General features: G+C 41.7%; 1 protein-coding gene across 1 annotated transcript in view; it reads left to right on the top strand.

The window, feature by feature from the left end:
- The window catches only part of ANK3 (ankyrin 3), a 206,454-nt gene that overhangs the window by 135,510 nt on the left and 49,607 nt on the right, over positions 1-21,337 (top strand). The window contains exons 25-29 of the mRNA XM_035892536.1: positions 362-485; positions 3,402-3,504; positions 9,675-9,781; positions 17,712-17,936; positions 21,033-21,187. Coding sequence (XP_035748429.1) covers positions 362-485; positions 3,402-3,504; positions 9,675-9,781; positions 17,712-17,936; positions 21,033-21,187 — 714 coding nt within the window. The remainder of the gene's footprint in view (positions 1-361; positions 486-3,401; positions 3,505-9,674; positions 9,782-17,711; positions 17,937-21,032; positions 21,188-21,337) is intronic.

The raw sequence follows: 21,337 nt of genomic DNA on the forward strand, positions 1-21,337 counted from the left end.
TTAGTTTGTCAGCTCGGGCTTTTTGGTAAGGAAAGGAAAAGCGAGTGCAATGGTGCAAAGTACAGGAGAGCCCTTTAGCTTGCTGAAACGATTGGGCAAAAGTCATCCCTCGTGCAACTTTATTGGATTTATGTCAAGGTGGAGTTTTGCCTCTTACGCCTGCCCCTAATAAAATTATTTTCTCAGGCCCGTTCAGAGGGTGGATAATTGACGTACTACGTGGAAAAGAGCCTTAGGGAAAGTGGGGGTGACGGGATTGATTCCTTGTTGGCGGGCGGAGAAGGGCGTTATGGCTTACTAAGCACACAAACATTTATGATACATGTAGCTCCTGATTTCAGCCTGGCTTTTGTACTGGCAGGGGGGGGGGGGATGACAGGTGATACGGACAAATACCTTGGACCCCAGGATCTGAAAGAGTTGGGAGATGATTCTTTGCCCGCTGAAGGATACATGGGCTTTAGCCTGGGAGCCCGCTCGGCCAGGTACAGTCTTTGCTGTTTCTCGTGTTTGCGTGTCACCGCAGTTGAACTTGTTTTTACAAACCAAGCTCGCTCTTTCACACAAAGCTGGAGTCTATTTCAAAAGAAAGTAGAGGGGGTGTACTTCTGTGTTATGATAATGCTGCGCCTTTAAAGCATACGTTCATTGCAGTTTTATTTCATATTCTTTATTCATGTCGGCTTCTTATGGCAATGATACAGAAAACTTAACTATTCACTTTTTCTGGTATCTGCTCATGCTCTGACCGTCCCCAAGGCGCCTCTTTGCTAGCAGTTTGCAACTGGTCTAGAAGCTGATCCAGAACAGCCAGCAAAACCAGGTTGCTTTTCACTGCCGCTGGTCAGATTGATACTCACGTTAGAGTATTCCTTAATGGACTAATTTAGCTGAAAAACGTAAATGCCAGAAAAACTGAATGACAATCATTTTGCTACTTTGGTGCTTTTATTTCTTTAAAGGTGCTAGTGAGTAATCCAACCAATATTAAAGAAAAATGCTCCCAAAAATAAAAAAGCAGGTGTACCCTACATCTGTTGTAGGGTTTCATTTGACAGGGAATGGATTACATGTTACAGAAAACAGGCCAAAGTCTCTGTGAACCTGATAAAATATTGTCAACTTAATATATACCTGTCTAATGTCGATGCCAACTCAGGTGTTTCTAGATCAACCTAGAAAGTTTCATTTTTGAATCTTGCTAAAGCCTGCCCTGTGCGTTGCTCAGAACAATTAAAGCTGTATGAGCAGGGATTACTTCCATAGTTGTGGAATTGCAATGTATTTGCTGACAGTTGAATCGTACTGCAGCTAATAATTAAACCTCATAAGCTGGAGCCCTGAGGCCTTTTTCCTATGCTGTAGTTTAAAGATCTGATTTAAAAAGTGAGTTCATTGTCTAACAGTGAATGGCAGCTCCCATAAGGTAAAGCTTAGACGTCCACCCTTCAGTCTTGTTTGTTATGGTCGCATTAGAAATGCAAGCACAGAGCGCAAATTTGCTCCTTAGTAGCACCCAGCCATATTTTGTTTCACTTAGGATTTTTAGGTAAGTTGGTAAGTATGTAATGATACGTTCACAAGGAATGCCAAAATGCATTTAAATAGCCCATTAGCTAGAAAATCAGTGAAACAGATCTCAAAGGAGAATCTTATGTCTTTGTAAACTTCATTAACGAAGCTGACATGCAGCTTTTAAGCGCCAGTTGGCGTGAGCAAGGCCAGCGCTATCAGATGTGGTGGGGTCCGAAGTACTGCAGTGATGGTGAGAGGGAGCGCGCTCTGTGTACGGAGCTGGGCACTGATCTACAGGGCACCTTTTACTCATTGCAGTGCTCTTCCTGCACACATCTAAATTCTCACTGTGCAAAGCGGGAATGCAGAATTGCAGTCAAGGTCTGTTAGGTAGATCTGAGGGTTCGACCTCATTTTATTTTTTCTTTGAGAGAAATCTAATATTCCCATGCTTCTGGTTTTAGCAGTGCCATTACTATTTGTTGCTGCGTAACTCATTTTTTACATTGCACATGTTATGCTCAGAGGAGACAAATACAGCGTTTTTCCTGTGAAGAGTTTTATTTAGCAAAAATTATTCTGTGGATGTACCTTACTACTGATTCTGAGTGTAACATTAAGAAATAAACACATTAAGTATATAAGCCATCCAGCCATAACATCTTGCTTTTCCCGTCTGATTCTTTGCTTTCTATTTCTCCTGTTTCTTTTCCACTGTAAATTGCTTTAGTCCAAAAGTCAGGTAAGAAGGCATGGCATCGTGTCACATCCTGCTGCTGCTGCCATTGCTCATCTTCATTTTATTCAGCATTGGAAAGTGACGTGCTTTTATTTTTGGGCAGGGGGGTGGGCTTAACCTTAGAGAATATCCCTCTGTTACAACAAATATAACTTGATTTCTTTACGCCCTTTATCATGTAAAAGTCTGCCTAACATATGCCTACAGTGTGTAATTAAGACCCCAGTTCTGCTCCCAGCGCAAGGAAGAACATGTGCTAGGGGACTAGAAAAGTTCGACTAACAACTACAAAATGCATGAAACAAGTTGTAGAGTTCTGAGTCTGAAAAATGTTGCTAGTTCAGAAGTGTAATATGTTGTTGGATGTTGCTTTTTATTAATTCACGGTTTTTACTACTTTATTTTTTGTCACGTAGCAAGCATGTCTAGGCCTGCAGCATGTTTTTAGCACATACCATAATGTATCTTCCAGGGTTAAGTGTAACACACTCCTACGTTGATTTAATTGCAACATATTCAGAATGATCATAGTTATTTCTAAATAGTCTAACATGCACAAAATAATCCCCAAAGCATTGGAATCCGTATTTAATCATCAAATTTCTTTTCTTTCTTCTTTCATTTCAAAATTATTATCCTTTTCATCTAACTAAAGGAATAACTAGGGTGTTTACAACAAAGTCAGAAGTGGTTCAGCCACAAAGAGAACGACAACACAGAAAAGTTGCTCTTGGTTAAACCAACTTCAGCAATCTGAGCCATACGGGCTGGCGCTGTAACCTACCCACGGCTCTCCCGGGACCTGCCTTCATGGGCCTCCTTTCGGGATTAGGGCGTGAAGACTTTTATCAAAGTTCATCTAAATACTTGAATACACTTTTCTGGATTTATTCTAAAGCCACGGCATTACTGGCAAATCAGTAAACATCTGTTGTGCTTTTGGTTATGTATATTGTAGGGAAGGGGATATTTAACTACAGTCAGATACTTATTATTCCATTTTTTCCCTTGTATTTATTTCACAGATTATGTATATTTTGCCATTTTATGCTATCCCTGGAAGTTGCATGTATTAATTTTTTAATTTTTATTTTTTGTTCATCTCATTGTCATCTGCACTTTCTATGATAAATGGTAAATACAACAGCCTCCGCTCCTTCAGTTCGGATAGGTCCTACACGCTGAACAGAAGTTCTTACGCCCGAGACAGCATGATGATTGAAGAGCTGCTGGTACCAGCAAAGGATCAGGTACGTGCTGCGTCTCTGCCACCAGCTATTCTTCTCCCTGGTAACGGACGATAGGAGGAGGGGGAATGGTTTGAAGTTGCGCCAGGGCAGGTTTAGGCTAGACATTAGGAAAAACTTCTTCAGAGAAAGGGTTGTCAGGCTCTGGAATGGGCTGCCCAGGGAGGTGGTAGAGTCCTCGTCCCTGGAGGTATTTAAAAGAAGGATAGATGAGGTGCTTAGGGACAGGGTTTAGTGGTGGGATGGCAGGGTTAGGTTGAAGATTGGACTCGATGATCTCAAAGGTCTTTTCCAACCAAAGCGATTCTATGATTCTATTCATGCTTTGTATCTGTAGGGGGATGACAGCCTGCAGCACTCAGCCAGGCTTGCGGAGGTTATTGCTACCCTCCTCAATATTGAAAAGGAAGAAGAAAGGAACGAGAGAAATCGTGGGTTTACCACATTGTGGTTTTGATCCTGCGCGAGGCAGGGCGATGGGGTCCCAAACCAAAAGAGTCCTTAAGGGACCAGTTATGTTTCTGAGTAGGAGGTTGTCCATTGAAGTCAATGGCAGCACCTGTGAGCTTAATGTTATGTGTATCCTTGGAGTGCTTTGATAAGCTGGGAGCAATGTGTTTTACACTATGCAGCCTTCATCTGTCCTGTATAGCCCGGGGATTATGTTTGCCCGTTCTGTCCACATGGAGGGGACTCCAACTACTATCCTTGTTTTTCCATCCCTGGGAAGAATTTGGCCTTGTAATGATTAAGCTATTAGGCACTAACCAGTTTATGTATCTTCCAAACATTTGTGCAATGAATAAATACAACAAAAGCAGAATCTTTTGACCTGATTATAGCGTGGGAAAGTCTTTCTAAAAGCTAATGTTGGAGGTGATAAGGTACTGTATGCTTGCTTTGTGAGTTCCTCAGCATTTTGCTTGGTAGACTTGCTTTAGATTTTAAAATCTACCTGAATTACTCCAGAGTTTCTTGACGCACAGAGGCCAGAGATCTGCTAGGAAGTTGAATAAAAACTCACATAGAAATCTTTCCTTGGGAGTTAAAGGGCCGTGGGATGGAACTGTTGTTTATGTCCTGGAAGAGCATAAGGTGGACTGTAATGAAACAGAGGTTTTCTGCTGCTGTTTTCACAGAGGTACCTCTCAGCAGCGTCAAGTATTCCTGCACTGGGGATTATTGATCTCAGAGGATGCTTTCAGGGGGGAAAGGGTCCGCTCAAGCATTTTAAACCTTGATTGTAGTAGCCTGTAAATTCCAGTGTAGTATAAATAATCCAGTTTTACTGCAGCTTTTGCACACAGTTTTGGTGGCGTTATGACAATGGCAGAAATCGGATTCTCTCTTTAGCAACTGAGTTTTTATTATTAGGTTGTTACTTTCAAGTGAAACCTCCAATAACCTTGATTTGCAACAACCAGCTAGGGAGAATTTCTGAACATTGCATAGCAGTAAGTTTGTTGCTTTTGTTTGTTTTGAAGTCCAGAAAATAAAATCTGCAACTGCTGGCACTGGGAACAAGAAGTGATATTTCAGAGCTGAGAGCCTAAAGTTACTCTGACACTTCCTAGTCCTAAGCCTTCATTAAGTCTGCCCGATATGATGGAAATTTCAGAGGAGAGGAAAGCTCTTCAGTTTGAGAATGTACTACATTGTTTCATGATTCTGGCCATTTTTGTGATTACCATCAAAGTAGATGGCATTGATTTAGCAGCTAGGGTGCGTTTGATCAAATAACAAGACTTAAAACCAGCACTATGCTGGATAACTCCTGAAGAACACTGTTCAAAGTGTGCACCATTAACCTGTTTTGTATTATAAAATTCCACTAGGGAAATAAGAATTACTCTCTGTACACAGAGGTGTTGCAGTGACACCAGATCAGGTGCTCTAGGTGCTTCAGGGCAAACTTCATATTTTCTAAGGTGGTCAGGGACCTCTCTGCTTTCTGGAGGATCTCTTGCAGTGCTGGCTCTTGAGCTGGGAAGGCAAAGCATATGAAAATCTTCTAGTGCTGGTGACGAGCAGTAGCGTGGGCTGTTTTCATTGCATCTATAGTCTTCGTATTTTTGTGATTCCAGTTTTTGTCCAGCAATGATTGTGCAATTATCACAGTTCAGCGCTGGTCCAAATTTGTCACATACCATGAAGCCAGGCTGGAGGCCTGGCTGACAGTCTAGTTATAAATGTTTTTCTAATCTTAATCCCCTAGACAAAATTCAAGTTTCTCAAGTCCAGGAGGGGATCAGGAATGGTGGAGGTGGTAGTGGAAAAAAATGTCAGTCCTGTCTTGAGAGGTTAGTAAAACCATGATCCCCTGAAAAACAAATGACAGTAAAGCAACAAACCATCTTCATGAAAAAGGGGTAGCCCAGCTAAAATTTTCCTCTGTGGCTTCTGCAAACCTCAAAGTCCTGACAAAAAATATATCCATCCTCTGGAATTCCCATGTTCTTCAGCCCAGCCCAAACCCATGGTGATAAGCTTTACAGCTCTTTGGCTGAAGCAAGAGGATTGTGTTCGGGAGATGAAGAGTACCCCTGCCTCTCCCCTTCCCACCCCGCTCTGTGTACGTTACTGGGTTTCCAGATAATCTCTGCTATGGCAGTAGAAAGCAGGGAAAAGAACCACCTTGTGTTCCAACACTGGAATTCACAGGAACGAAGATTGTTGTGGGTCAAAACTAATATCCTAAAAGTTCACCTGGAAACTGGTAGGACTTAAGGCTGTTTTGGGGTATCACACCACGTCGAAGGAGTGAGCCATTGCCTATCAGCATGTTCCGTTTTTCTTCTTTGGTAAAGCTCAGACCTGTCTGGAGTTCATGGCAACAGCAAGGTCTCAGAGTAAAGGGAATTCATTTTATCACAAATATAAATATATAAAACTGTAAGGGGCAGTTGTCAACCTCTTAATCGGGTTAAAATAGAAGATCCCATGGCCACACATCCCCCCCCCCCCCCCCCGCCCCCTGGGGCGCGGGCCAGCATCACACGTTGGGTATTAGAGAAGAGTTTCTAATAATTCCCTGAGAAGTTAAGATATTCTCCATTGCTTGCATTCAGTGATTTGTTGCTGACCCTGTTCAACAGGGAGGCCTGAGTCCAGGCCATACGGTGCTGCGTAACCTGGCTGGAGCGAAGTTAAGATTTCTGTGTCCTGGTGCATTACCATGGATGCAGCAATTAAGACCAAATCCGAACCGCTTTCTCCCTGGACTAATTTACATCAGCCTCTGAATTTAATCAGCCAAAGGCAGGATGAATCAGGCTGTCCGTTACATAGCAGCTTGCTGAGTCTCTTCTGTCTGGATAAATTCATCTGGGAAGAAGCGTGCATTCTTCTGTTTGCTGAACTCTGATACTACACAGCCTGCATATTCAGTTACGCAACCAGCAGGATCCTTGCCAGCAGAGCCATCAGTATTTTTATACACGCATTTGCATCTAACGATGCCACGCCCTTTAGCAACGCGTATTTAATCGGAGAGAACACTGGGACCTGACCAAACACAGGATGAATCCTGTGATTTGATGGCACCGATGATGTACCATCTTCTGGACTGCTTATATTGCAACTTACGCAGGAAGATTATTTTTTTGCCTGCCTGGAAAATCCAGCACCTCAACAGACTGACAAAATGAGATCAACAGATGTGTGCTGCGTGTAAGATGCATCTGTCCGGCTATTAGCTTTTCCTACTCTGTTTCTCTGCCAAAATTATTGGCTGCAGGCTTTGTGCTTTTGCTGGCCCTAAGTATGTCCAAAAGATCTGTTTGAGTGCACTTTGTCAGAAAGGAATGCATCAAAAAATATAGTCACCTGATATATAGGCTGTATCTCAGGACAAAGGAATAGACCAGGGAACCCTGCGTATGCCTGTAAGCAAACCTACAGCAGCTCGGTGAGCACAGCAGCACCTCTCCCTAGCACAGACTGTTTTAGTGTGGTCTTATTTCCTTGGAAATTATGTGGTCCTGCATTTAGTTTTCTGTATCACACGGCTGAAGAAACTTTAGAGCATTTTTCTTCCATTACAGCAAACACGATCCCACGTTTATTTGTTGCTGTATGTGTCCTGGTGCATGCCTGGACCTCAGGGCAGTGACACTGCTATGGCTTAGCAGGCATTTGAATGACAAACAGTTGTGTTGTTCTTTTTAACGCATGTCTTATGCTTCTTTGTTTTGCCCCATTTTTGATGATAATGTTAACCACTGAGCAAAGGAATGCATTTATTTTTGTTTATCTAAATTTTTACAACTTCTGAAACCAACTGTCTGGATCTCACACTGTTTGGAATCAAAAGTAGTGAGGTACTCGGTATGAGCTCTTACCAAGTTAGATCACTCGGAATAGCAGAAATCCACAGCGATGCTTTCCTGCCTAAGCTGCAGCCTCTTCAGGGAAATGTGGGAGAATCCCTAGTGTTCTCTTGGAAGGAGTTAGAAAGCTGTCTTCATTAAACTAAATTACGATACAGTTTTCAAAAACGTGCTGATTAAAGCCACTGCCGTTGCTTAATTGCCATTGTTTTAATGGCACTCATTTTATCTTTTATGGCTGGTGGTGTATTTTGGTGTGTAACATATGCAAGTTTGCCCCTTGTTGTTTTCTGTGTTTGAACCATCGTGCCTAAAGTACGTATCTTGCAACAAAAAGTTTAATGAAAGATCCTAATAAAAGAGTTATGGTAGCGAAAGAAGGGGGCATCACACCATGTGCCACAGTGTTGGGCAGATGACAGAGCAGAGTTGTACCCTGCAGATGTTTCTATTGATTGGCAGTAAATTTGTAATGTCGATGGTTTTTGGAAGGAACCTGGGATGCTCATCTGAAATAAAAGAAATGTCTAAAAAGAGAAGGTTTTGGTTGCAGGTCCTGGCCAACGACAGCACTATCTGCTTGCTTATCTTGTGGAAGCTTCTCAACAGAAGTTATATTTGTGCATTTATGACTTTGCCAGATTTACTACTAATGCTGCTGTTTCCATTCAAAATAATCTACTTGCAGTACCTCTATGTTCTAGTAAGTAAAAAAAAAACAAAAAAAAAAAGGTGGAAATAATAAAACTCCCCTGTGCAGAAGTGTGTGCCTGGCTCAGGTTTGTCTCGAACCCGCAGAATTGAATTTGAAAACAGGCTATAAGGTTTTAGTCTTCACAGACTGTTCTCTCTAGATGTATTTGCCTGTAAGCAGAAAACAACCTACTTGGAGGAGGCACTGACATCTTTAACACCATCTTGGGTGAAGATAGTCTGTGTGTATTGCACGACAGCTTCTTGACTTAGTTTTATTGATGTAACTTCTGCCGGTGCTTCTTAGATTGTTTAGAAGCTTTCATACCACCCTGGAAATATGGGCATGTACAGTATTTGAAGATTTCATTTGTTTAATTTCCTGGGGAAAAAGAAAAAAAGAGTATTTTACTAGAATGGCTTTGCTCTGCAGATAAGAGGATTTACAGTGTGAGACCTTGTTGTGGGGCACAGGACGCGTGAACGTGCACGCGCACATCTGTGGGCAGCAGCGAGAAACAAATTACGCCTGGGTGTCTGTCCGATGGGGCAGTTAATTATAGCGCCAGCGTGCCAGCGCTTTGCGGGGTTAAAGCTATTTTTGTAGAGATGAGTAGGGGTGGTGGCAGTCCAGAAAACAGCGTTCATGTCAGTTGTACGTCTACAAAGACAAACTAAACCCTCCTCCCACTGGGAGCTTGGTCATGCATTCACAGCTTCAGTCAAACTCTCGGGGAAGTTACTCACAGGATCTGCTCGAATAAGGATCTATCCAATGGCAATTTCTGTGGGGGAGTATTATACGGCCTGTCTATATGGTGTATGATTGCAGTACAAATGGTAATATTTTTGTCAATCTTTCTAACATTGCACGTGTAAGTGAAGATTGGAGAGAGACATAGTTGTAACTGAAGGAAGTGGGAAAAGTGGGCAAAAAGGAAGTTTGAAGATGTGTAAGATTAATTTGTCTGTGGATTCCATGTTTCTGTTACAGGATTTCCAGTAATTTAATACTTGAGATATCAGCACTGTTGTGTGGAAAGGGTCCAGGTCTAAGTTTTATAGAATTATGTTAACAGGCTTGTATTTAAGACAAGTTATTTTTCATGTTAATTTTAAATTTTAATTTCTCTTTTTTATTATGTTTTTAAGCACCTGACGTTTCAACGGGAGTTCGATTCTGATTCTCTCAGACACTACAGCTGGGCTGCAGACACCTTGGACAATGTTAACCTTGTTTCAAGCCCCATCCATTCTGGGTAGGTCACTTAACAGATTTCCTTTATCTTTAGCTGTGGAAGTGTATCGTTAGCTGAAGAATACAGCCTGCTGTAATGGCTGATAACGTGCCTATTCCTGCTCCAGTTGAAGCCAGTGGCAAAATTCACACTGACTTCAATGAGGGTGCTTAATAGCAGGAGTCAGTCTAAATTCTTGCATATCAAACCAAAAACTTGCTTCTGCACTTAATTTTCTGAATGCCAAAACATTGTAATCCCACAGGCTTCTCTTTAATAGTCCTGGTTTGCTTTTTCCGTTGCTTATGCTTTGCTTTTAAGTGCCATAAGGTGATTTTGTTTGAATTGCATTAAATTATTTGGAATCCAAAATCAGAGATACAATGTTATGATTTCTGTTCTTTCATAGAAGAAAAAATGGGGGAGTTTAATATAAATTCTTATTTTATTTATACCTCCAAACTCCTGCCTATTCTCCAGTATCTGTAGTTTGACTTTAGCAGTACCATTCATTTACTTATGAGTCATCACTGCAGTTGTGATGCTTCTTGACAGTACCACATAGACTTGATTTAGATGTAATAGTAGTAATGTCTGAAAGCTTATTTTAAAAATTTACAAATAAATGTGTAACTGAAAGGAATCATCGCATATGAGATTTTCTAGTATAAATATTTGTTGTTTAATTTTCAAGATCAGGACATAAAATTTCATACCCTTTTTCATTTACTTCCCATTTTGTGACTAACTACATACTTATAATGAAAATGAGTGCAGCACAAACCAAAAGATGTCAGTTCTAAAATAGCAGCAAGTCCCACGAATCTAAAGCTACAGTCCCACAATACATACAAGCACAGAACTATACAACATTGAGATTTTTTGGGTCCTGAGCTGATAAAACACTGTACATGGTCAATGCTAGAGTTGAAATTTCAAGAATTGCAGTGTGAAAAGCTGAAGTCTGCTGCCTCTCGCAGAAAGGCATGTCAGCAAAGGACCTCTGAGAGCTGGTAGTCCACCCATTTGCATTACAGCAGGATAAAATGTAGTCAAGCCACTCCTGAAATATGTTTAATTTCTTTGTAGTCACTAAAAATAAGAGATTCTTTAGTCCACCAGCTTCAGTAGTTCGCTATCCCTTGTTACAATGCTTCTTGCCCTGAGCAACCTGATCTGGTTAGCGGTGTCCCTGCTCACTGCAGGGGGGTTGGACTAGATGACCGCTAGGGGTCCCTTCCAACCCAAAACATTCTATGATTCTCTCTTTCTATGATTCTCTCTTTCTATGATTCTCTCTTTCTATGATTCTCTCTTTCTATGATTCTCTCTTTCTATGATTCTCTCTTTCTATGATTCTCTCTTTCTATGATGTTTGACTTAAAATTTCTTTCCTGTGGGTTAAGCCTATTTTTTGTCACATCCATAGCAGTCATGGAGAACAAAATCTTACTGGTCTCTCAGCAATGGTTTATATGTTGGAAGATGTGTAATCCTCTCTTTTATAGACTAAAACGTCCGAGATCCTCCCAAGGTGGTGCTTTCCACACTTCAATGTATTCTTGCTGCTGCCCCCTGCCTCTCCTCTCTTCCATGACAGCTTGTTTCTAAGCTAGTTTGGGCACCAAACTCCCAAAGCCATGTCACCAGTACTGGCTGGGACACGATCGCTCTTTGGTCTGACACATCGAGTCTTAAGCAATCCCACAATGAGAATTATCATTTTTGGTAACTGCAGTTTCTGTTGACAGATATTTATGATCTGCTAGATTTTCTTGGTTCTTTTCTGAAATTCTGGTTGTTTTTTCTATGTTTTGTGCTTATGTGTTGGGTTTTTTCCTCGGTTTGTGGTTGCCTTTACTGTATTTCAGCTTGTTGGTTCCAGGCCCTTTTTCCATTTTAGCAAGATAGCTTTTAATTGTGATCCTATTTTCCAAAATAGGACCTTTCAGACCTTCTTTCTGTCCAGTGTTCAAATCATGAATGAAAACATTAGCTTAGTACCTGGCCCAGGACAGCACAGTGAAATCTCTACTTGAAGTTTCCTTCCAGTTTAACAGTAAAGCACCGATAGTATCGCTTTTGAGGTAACTTCTCAGATGATTGTGCACTTGCCTTTTCTATACCACACCTCGATTGCTTACTGTGACATACCAAGACGATACTTCCACTCGGCCACTGGGTACGGTACCCTGTCAAAGAAGGAAGTTAAATTAATTTGGCTTGAGTTACTCTTGCCATTTATCTTCTGGCTTGCCATTTATATTTTGGCTTGTTTTTATTTTGAGGACTGGTGGTAGGTGAGTTTTAATCCCTTTGTTATCCTTTAGGCCCTTATAGATTGATTGCTGGATAATTTATTCCCGAGTATTTCTGGTAATTGGGGCTAGACTGATTGATAAAATTTTCTGTCTCCTTTTCATCGTGATACAAAATAGGTCTGATGTTTGCATCCTGGCAAGTCTTCTGGGACAATACTTACCTGCCCTTAGTTCTTCAGCGTGCTCACTAATGGTTTCAACCCTTCAAAACATATATTCTGTGGATGTGGGATCTTTCACATCAACTACTACTACAACTACTTTGTACATCAGTCCCTGCTAATGCAGACGTGGCCTTAACTGCTGCCCAGAGGGGAAGGGCTGCAGGGGAGGGAGAGGATCTGAGCGCCAAAATATTCTCCAAACAAGCATAGCTTTTCTGACCTGTCACGTTTCTCATTTGACAGATAAATTCCATCAGAAATGATGCTGTGATGACTCAGTTCCTTTGCCAGAACCCCCCTCTCACTCATTGTTTATTTTCTTTTCAGTTATGGCCCCATATTATGATATGGAAAACTGTTTGGTTTTCCCTGTTATCTTCATCTAGGGGCGATCAACAGCTGTTCCCTTCACATCTTCCAGTACCTCAGCACATCAGATATGCAGAGGATTGTGACTTTTCACTTCTCTTCTGCCAGTCTTTTTCTGAAAAGCAACTCCCTTTCTGCTTGTTGGCAGCGCTTCATCCCCTGGCTTTGTCCCCAGTTCTTTCTGTGGCCGTAGGCAGAGGTAGGCGGCCGGGGTCGCCTGCTGTCGGCACCCTCATGGTCCGGGTTGCCCTGCGGCCAGGGCCTGACCCCACAGCTCTTTGCATTCCTCATCCGTGGGCCGTAGGCAGAGGTGGGCGGCCGGGGTCGCCTGCTGTCGGCACCCTCATGGTCCGGGTTGCCCTGCGGCCAGGGCCTGACCCCACAGCTCTTTGCATTCCTCATCCTCCCCCAGCTCCGCCGTGTGCGGCACGGGGGGAGCTGCTCTGCAGTCCGCCCCCTCAGGTTGCTCTTTTCCCCATTTACCCACTGTCAGAAGAAAGCATCAAAGTTTGTTCCCATTTCTTAACTGAGGCAGAAGGGGAATTTTGAGAGCAGGATGTGGAGATCCAGCAATGTATCAGTGAAAGGGGAAGAAAGAAGGAATTCTTGGCAGTAATTTTGACTCTTCTGGTTTTTCCCTTTTTTCAGCCAAGATAATGTTTTATGTTTTTCTTTTTGAGTTCAGATAAGTTGTTTTGCCAGCATATATTTTGAACAGGGTCCATTTTAAGCAGCACATTGAAATGTGTCATGAATCTTGAGGCCTCTGGCAGGGTAGAGACCCTTCACCAAAATGACCTTTGGCTTTCAGATGTGAGCTTACTCGTGCAACTTCCCCAAACTCAAATGTGGGTGTGCTCTCTTCACGTTGCCTTTTTTAACTCCTTGGTTTTCTTACATTTCTTTCTTTCAGCTGTCACACTGCCTTCCACATTAAGAAACTCAGAAATACTGAATCCAATCTTGCAAGGTGGAATACATAAGATTAATTAGAGTTTACTCCAGCCTCTTGTACATGCAGAACTCATTTTTGAAAGCAGTGTAATGAGTGGCACGGACTGATACTCCTTTCAAGTACCCTGCCATACATATCTTTATACGTTATACTTTGGAAAATAAACTGCTATAGAAAAATGCAAGAACCGGTGTTCCATGGTACAGTGGAGCATGTTTGGGGAATTAAATAAAGAAGTTGTGTTACAATAAATTCTCTGTTGACCTAAGAAAATTGCAAATGCTTTTCTCTTTTCCATGTGCTTCTGCATTTCTCAGAAAAATTATGGATTTGTGCTGACTAATTAAATTAAACACTTCCTTTTGGATTTTTTTTTTCCCATGTGTAGCATATTTTATATGAAATAGGTCATGATATGGGAAGCAAAAGCCAAATAATTTCTAAAGTTGGCCTTCGAATGTTATTTTTCTGATTGTTACTTTTCCTTTGCGCTTATTATTGATATTTTCTGTTGCTTGCCTCTAATTATCTTAAATTAATTTTTCCCATTTGCTTTCTAAATTATTTTGCAGCTATTCCTCTCCACTTCCCCAGTATGATTCAAGGTGATAACTCTGTGCTTTCTGTGAATCCTCATTTTCTTTTCTTTTTTTAAACTCTTTTCCCACAGAGTGTGTGTAGATGTTTGTAGTGCATCCGCCCACATCCTCATCCCTTCCATGTCTTCAAGTAGAAATGCTCATTAGCATTTAGCGTTGTGTTTTAGAGATCATATTGTAGTTTCCATTATTAGTGCAGTATTAATTTAGGTAAGCATCAGCTACTAATCTTTTTGATACAAAGTGCATGAAATGCTGTTTGGAATTATTGTTATTGTTTTAAACGGTAAATTACTAATTTGAAAACTAAACAAGGAAATAATTAATATGCTGTTGATGATGATTACCTTTATATGGGAGCAATATGCATAAAGGCTGATCTGCTAAAGGTTTTGTTTTCACTGAAGGCTGCAGGGTGGTGTGGGCACCAATGCTGGCTGCAGTGGGCAGAGGCTCGTGTCGAGGGTTAACCTACCCTTGTGTGCATTAGCAGTGCTAAGCCCCAGGTTGCCAAGGCTGGACTGGTGTCTGTGCCTGTCGTCTAACCCAGCTCAGCTACCTCTGCATGATCTTGAAATCTACAGCCTAAATGTACCTGAGAACTTGGGGCTTGATTTCTATAGGTATTTAGTTTTAACTTCCATTGATTTTTGTATTACTTTAAGTCGGTTCATTTAGGTGCCTACATATTTTTTGAAAATCCCCTCTGACATACTTGCATCATTCAGTTTGGATACAGAGGAAACATCTTATCTGAGTGCAAGTTTTCATATTTTTGCATTAGATGAAAAACTCCTTTTTTTTTATTAATTATGAGCTGGCTTAACACGCTAGTAATCACGTATGTGCTAGGCAGCTCTCCCAAACTGCCTTGTGCCGAGCCATCCGGCCAAGCCCAGCCTTGCCAGGGTCCCTAGCAGGCCCCTCTCTGTTGCTCCGTGGTTCACCGAGCAGATGTGCCTCCCTGAGCTGCTACCACACCAACCCTGCTGGGACGTTCCAGCCAGCCACCCCTCTGCCCGGCACGCTTCCACATAGTCTGAAGTGGCCCCGCCTTCTCTGCAGTCAAAAACCATGCCCATTTTTAAAAGGCCCCCAAAGCACCGGTTGTAACAGATTCCTTTCAGTGTTCTCCCTTCGGTGACCAAGGGTTGTGGGTCCCTGCTTAATATTTGACTTTGCTTCATAGTAAATTGTAATAGATTGTCTTGACCTCTCTTCACAGCTAGTCACATGCTGGCTCCTTGCCGGCTCTGAAGACCAAGCATTGGCCTACCCTTCCACATGCTCAGTGGCATCTGCCTCCTACCATCAGCCTTCACCACCCATCATATAGAGCGGTTGCAGGGAGAAAAAGCAACATAAACATGCTGACAGGCTAATAGCGCTCTGTGAGCAGCGGGGAGAGGGAACCAAGGGTCCGGGCTCTCTTGACCTTGTGTCTCTGCTTGTTACAGCAAGTGTTCCAGTCAACAGAGCTTACAGACATCTAAGATCTTGTGATCTATAAATACTAAGATTAACATAACCTATATACTCTATAGCTTAAAGACTGAGCATATTGGTTTTGACATAGATCTAATGTTTGTAGAAAGCATTTGGTTAGACATTCAGCAGAGATCCTCTCCCACTGAAACAATTCCTCTCACAAGGAATTGGGATACCCTAGTGGCAGCATTTGGATTTGTGCAGTAGTGTACAGTATGTTTATCTAGGAGAGAAATGCGGATAGTTTATTTGTATGAAAACCACTGTGAAATAGCATGAATTTTGTTCCGTGCTTCAGTATTGTAAAGTGTCTGGGGCACAAGAAGTGATAAATTGGGGTTAGGGTCATCCCAGAGGGCTGTTTCGCTTCCTCATCTTTACTGACAGATTTTAATTTGGTTTGAAGAAAGGCAATGTAGCAATTCCTTTATCTGGAATTCAGTTGGACAACCTTTCTGCCCTGCTTCATATATTTCCAGCTTTTCCTACCCGCCTGTCTCCTGCAGGCCACTAAATACAGAGTTTTGATTATGCTCCTGCTTTTGTGCAGATTTTTCCCACCCACGTCGCCTGGACTTCTGAATGCAGCTTATTTGCAGGCCTGGCCAATGCATGCCAGCTGTTCCTTCTGGTATCCTGCTGGTGTCAAAAGCGAATGTAAACGTCTTACACCAATTCCCATTCGTGCTTCAGAGCGCTTGGGGGCTTTTTCAAAGAATCTTCACAACCCCCCTGGATTATCGACTCTTACCCTTAGTTCAGTTTGCAGAAGGGAACCAGGAAAGTTAATCATGTGAAGGTTTGGTCCTTAAGATCTGGAAGTTTTGGCAACAGCCTTGAAAATAGTGAAACCATACAGATGTGCCAGCTGTGTCAGTGTCTGCATATCGTACAGAAGAAGCAAACAAAAAATACCTTGGCGTCAAGATGGCGTTGGTAATTCATGTCCCTCTTGATGCTGGCCTGTTAGTGCATCTCCTGCCCAAAGCTGTTGTCTCACAGCAGCTTACGGTACAGAGGAAAAGGGAAGGTAATTTGGAGGAGACCCACCCGTAACTGTTCAGCCCTGCAGGAAGCTGTGTGGTTTGATCCCCATAAATTGGAAGGATTTTTGCTGCAGAGTTTTGAAACGGGCTGTTTCTGGTCCTGGGAGGAGACTCCACTTTCCTGCCACTGGTCTGTTAAAGACAGTAACGCTTCATGTATGCAGCTTCTCAGCATTTGATAGATGAAATAAACCACAGCTTTTAATGATTATTCTTCTTAATATTCATTATTCTCTTGCTAATAAAAATAATTTTATTTTAAAATCTACCACTCACCACTTACAAATATAATTGCTTACCCTTCTATTATTAAATGGAAAGTTATGCATTGGAACGACACTGGCAAATGCGATTTTTCTTTAATGTCTCTTTTTGCTAGTGAATGTCATCTTCACAGAGCAGTCATGGCATGATTTCCCCCAGAATGCAGGTCAGCAGCCTAAAGAAAGTTATGTGCCTGATATTCTCACTCATTGCCCAGTGGTGGAAGCCCTTAGTAGCCTGGACTGACTGTCACCCACTGTGCCAGCATTCGTGCTGCCAGCCGTCAGCAGTGTTTGCAGACGGGACTGTGAGGAGCTGTTGAAGGCTGAGATCCCCAAAATAATACGCATTTTTGATTCTCCCTTCTCTATACTGTCTGGTTCCTTTCTGCACGTGAGGCTAATTACTCTTGTTTAGGGACAGTAGAGCTAACAGGAACAGAGGGATGCTTTTTAATTCTAGTAAACCACTACTAATACACTACTTGTGTAATCTTTTAATCCAAATTACTCAGTAGCACCTGTCTGTTTCACTGCGATGTTGCTAGACCTTAAGCAATTCCTGCTTTTGATAACTGATAGTTAATGTGTAAGTATAAGTTTTAAAAGAATCTTCATGTTCTAATTAGTTTAGCTGGGATCAGGAGGACTTTTCTAATAATGTTTTAAAGACTGTGGCAGTTGACTTTTTGCTGATCTGCTTGTTTTGTGACCATTTTCATTGACAAGTTTCCTTTTTCCTACAGTTTCCTGGTTAGTTTTATGGTTGATGCACGTGGGGGTTCGATGAGGGGTAGTCGCCATCATGGAATGAGAATAATTATCCCACCACGCAAGTGTACGGCACCAACCCGCATCACCTGCCGCTTGGTAAAGAGGCATAAACTGGCCAGCCCACCACCGATGGTTGAAGGAGAAGGATTAGCAAGTAGACTTGTAGAAATGGGGCCAGCAGGGGCACAATTTTTAGGGTGAGTTGTTCTATGAATTTCATTGTTTACGCTCATGTTGCATCTTTCATTTCCTTTATCCTGTGGATCTAAGTAGTTGAACATTGATTCTACCTCATTTAAGTATGTAAGATAGGCTACTTAACTGGAAATATTAAAAAAAGCCAACCTGCCATTCCTTCCAGAGGGTACCCTTGTATTTTAAGCGGAGCTTTGCCTCTATGATGACTGAAGGGTGGAGCCAAAGGTAAGGAAAGCCATGAAAAGGCCAAGTCCTGCCCCCATCTACTCATGCAACCTGCCTCTGAAGTCATGAGGAGTCACACACCTGTAACTCTGAACAGGTTTTGACCCTCTTGCTTGTAGAGTATTGGAGAAACATCACTGTCACAAAAAGTGTCCTGAAGTCACCTGCAAGGACCCAAATACTGAGCTCGGTTTCCTATGCCCACGGCATGTGCACGGCTCCCGCCGGGGTTGCTGGGAGCTGCCTGTCTCTGTCCCATGGAGCAAAGCCACCGAGAGCGATGGCAGAGCGCTTACTGTAGAGCATCGAGTAGTACAAATGCTAGGAGCTGACATTTTTTTAAGCTTAAAACAGGGGAAACAATCCACTATGATGTGGCTCTTTTTTTTCCTAATTATAAATTTTGTTCATTACCATGAGTGGCACCCTGGTGTAAATTGCCGGTTCTGTCGGGAATGACAGCTTGTTCCTAATTTCCCCTTCTCGTTTCTCTTCCTGCTGCATGGATGTTATTCAGTAAACTGCATCTTCCTAACACTCCTCCCCCTCTAAATGAGGGTGAGAGCATGGTTAGCCGAATCCTGCAGCTTGGTCCACAAGGAACAAAATTTATTGGGTAGGATATGTACGGAAAAGATACAGAATGTCTACAGTTTTTCGTTTCCAATTTTTTGTTATTCCCATTTTATTTTTCTTTAAGTTTTCTAAAGCTTTCAGTTGATTTATGTCACTGAAAGAAAATCATAGTGGCTTGATTTAATATAGCTCTGCTACTACCTTGTGCTTATAGGCATGTAAAATTCACTGCCAGCATTCTGCTTTCATAACTTCTGCGCTTTCGTAATTTTTTAAATTTGAAGTGTTTCAACTGCATCAAATACATTTTAATACACAGTGACAGTCCTTTAAGTTCAACCCTGTGGTAGAGAAGGTATTTACAGGCTTTGAGTGAGATTGTTTTGGGAAGAGCATTTGTAAAATATGATCGCATAAAGTCTATTCTTTATGAAAGATTATTTAGGAAAAAAAGTCATTGAGCGAATGACTTCATTCAGCAAGGTTGGAGAAATACTGATCTTTTCAACCTGCAAGAGGCATCTTGTTAAAATAAATTTATAAAGCCAAGTGTGCTACCCAAAGGAACCGCAGTGCCTAGTCTAAAAATGCAAGAATGTTTCTGTATATTTTTGACTGTTGTTTTCAAATCATATTGTAAAATTTATTGCATTAGGTTTTCAAACTATTGGTGAGTGTTTGGTGTCCCAAACCTGTTCAATACCTTCTCACTGAGTATTCTTGTTAAATGTCATGCACAAAATTGTGTGGTTTCTAAATATTTGCAGAGACAGTATCTGAAATATTAGCCTGCAAAGATTGTACTACAGTGTTAGTTTTCGGTTTGTACTCTTCTTGAACTAGAGAGTAAATATCTTAAGCAACGTATTTGCATTTTTGGTGTTTGCTTGTTGTGCACAATGGGAGACAGCAGCTACATTCCTATTTCTTGTTAAAGGACTTGAGATTGGAGTAACAGCCTGGGTGTTCTTAAAAGTGTCTAAAATACGTATTAATTAAGCTGTCTTTTTCTATTTTCATGGGGAAAAAATACTATCTAACTCTTCTGCCTTGGTATTTAATGTGAAAACTGGACTTCCAACTAGCTTATGTTTTCCCTCACGATGGCTGTTGTGATTTCTGTGCGCAGGTAATTGATCGGTCAATGCACCCAACACCTTGCAGGTGTACAGCACCGTAGAAGCGCTGCATCCTTCTCCCATCATGTGCTGCTGCTTTTAACCGAGTTATTACAAAGCAGTGAAATCCTTTACAACCTCTGTAGGAAAATAACGATACTGTCTGTTTAAATGTCTTAAAGCTGCATAACCCATAATTGTTCACTTACTGTGTGATTTCAGTCAGTTCGTCTTAGCATACTTTAAAATGCATATCCTGCCTGTGAAGTGTTTGGCAAAAGTGTCTGTTTTGTTGAGGAATGGCACATGAAGTGAGTGGTGGTTTCTGTCGGTTGTTCACAATAACTGTTCAGTAATGCACTCGCAGTCCTCTGTTGAAGGTACATCGTCTGGTGACATAGGTGTATTATTAACCGCCTCTTCGTTCCCCTTCCTTCCCCCCAAACTGTTTGACAGTAACTAATATAAATGTGGTCGTGATGTTGCTTAACTCGGAGAAATCCATTCTGAAAGGATCTAAACATTCCCCAGTGATGTTTACAGTGCTGATGGTGCAGCTGTGACTTTGGCCATGAGAACCAGAAAGTGAAGCTAATGAGAAACAACCTCTTGTGTTTCGCAGGGGCTGCATCAACAGAGAGCCAGGGAGAGCTTTGGAAAGTTGGGGACTTAGTTTGAAATTTTAAACCTCCATGCATGCGCAGTTCCTGCTGCAGTTGATAGCTGTTGCATGCGTTTGGATAGCTGGACTGTTTCTGAACTGACTTGGCCCCTTTAAAAGCCCTTGAGCCAAACCTGAATTTTGACTCTGCTAATGCCAATGAAAACTCAGCAGTGCTGTGTGTACTGGAGGCAGGTTGGATCACCTACATCCCGGGATAAATGAGCAGGGAGAACTCTCCTTAGCAAAAAGTTGTCACTATTTTTTCATGTAGGCAGCTGTTTCAGAAGATTTACATTAAAAATGAGCTACATATTAAGATTTTCAAGATATCTATTAATTATAGCTTAAATGATAAAGGATTGTGCAGCTTTGGCAATTTTAAAAACATTTTTACCGTAACAGTGCTAACTATTTAAAATGACTGTAGTTTTCTTAAGGACTTAACACCCATAGGAAATTAAGGGCAGTGAGGAGATATGGGATTAAAAATAATACAATTCCTTTTTCTCTAGCCCTGTCATAGTGGAAATCCCACATTTTGGATCAATGCGAGGGAAGGAAAGAGAACTCATCGTACTTCGAAGTGAAAATGGTGAAACATGGAAGGAACACCAGTATGACAGCAAACACGAAGACTTAACTGAAATACTCAATGGCATGGACGAAGGTAAACGTTTTCTCAAAGCTTTAACAAGCCTTACCTTTGTGCAGGCTTGCTAACGTGAGCAGACTAAAGCAACCTAAAGTAAAACACTGCAGGGGATATCTGACTTTGGGGAATACAGTGCGTGTTATATATTAAACTAATGGAAAGAGT

This window comes from Egretta garzetta, unplaced genomic scaffold (genome assembly GCF_000687185.1).
Source record: "Egretta garzetta isolate BGI_Z169 unplaced genomic scaffold, ASM68718v1 scaffold204, whole genome shotgun sequence".
Lineage (NCBI taxonomy): Eukaryota > Metazoa > Chordata > Aves > Pelecaniformes > Ardeidae > Egretta > Egretta garzetta.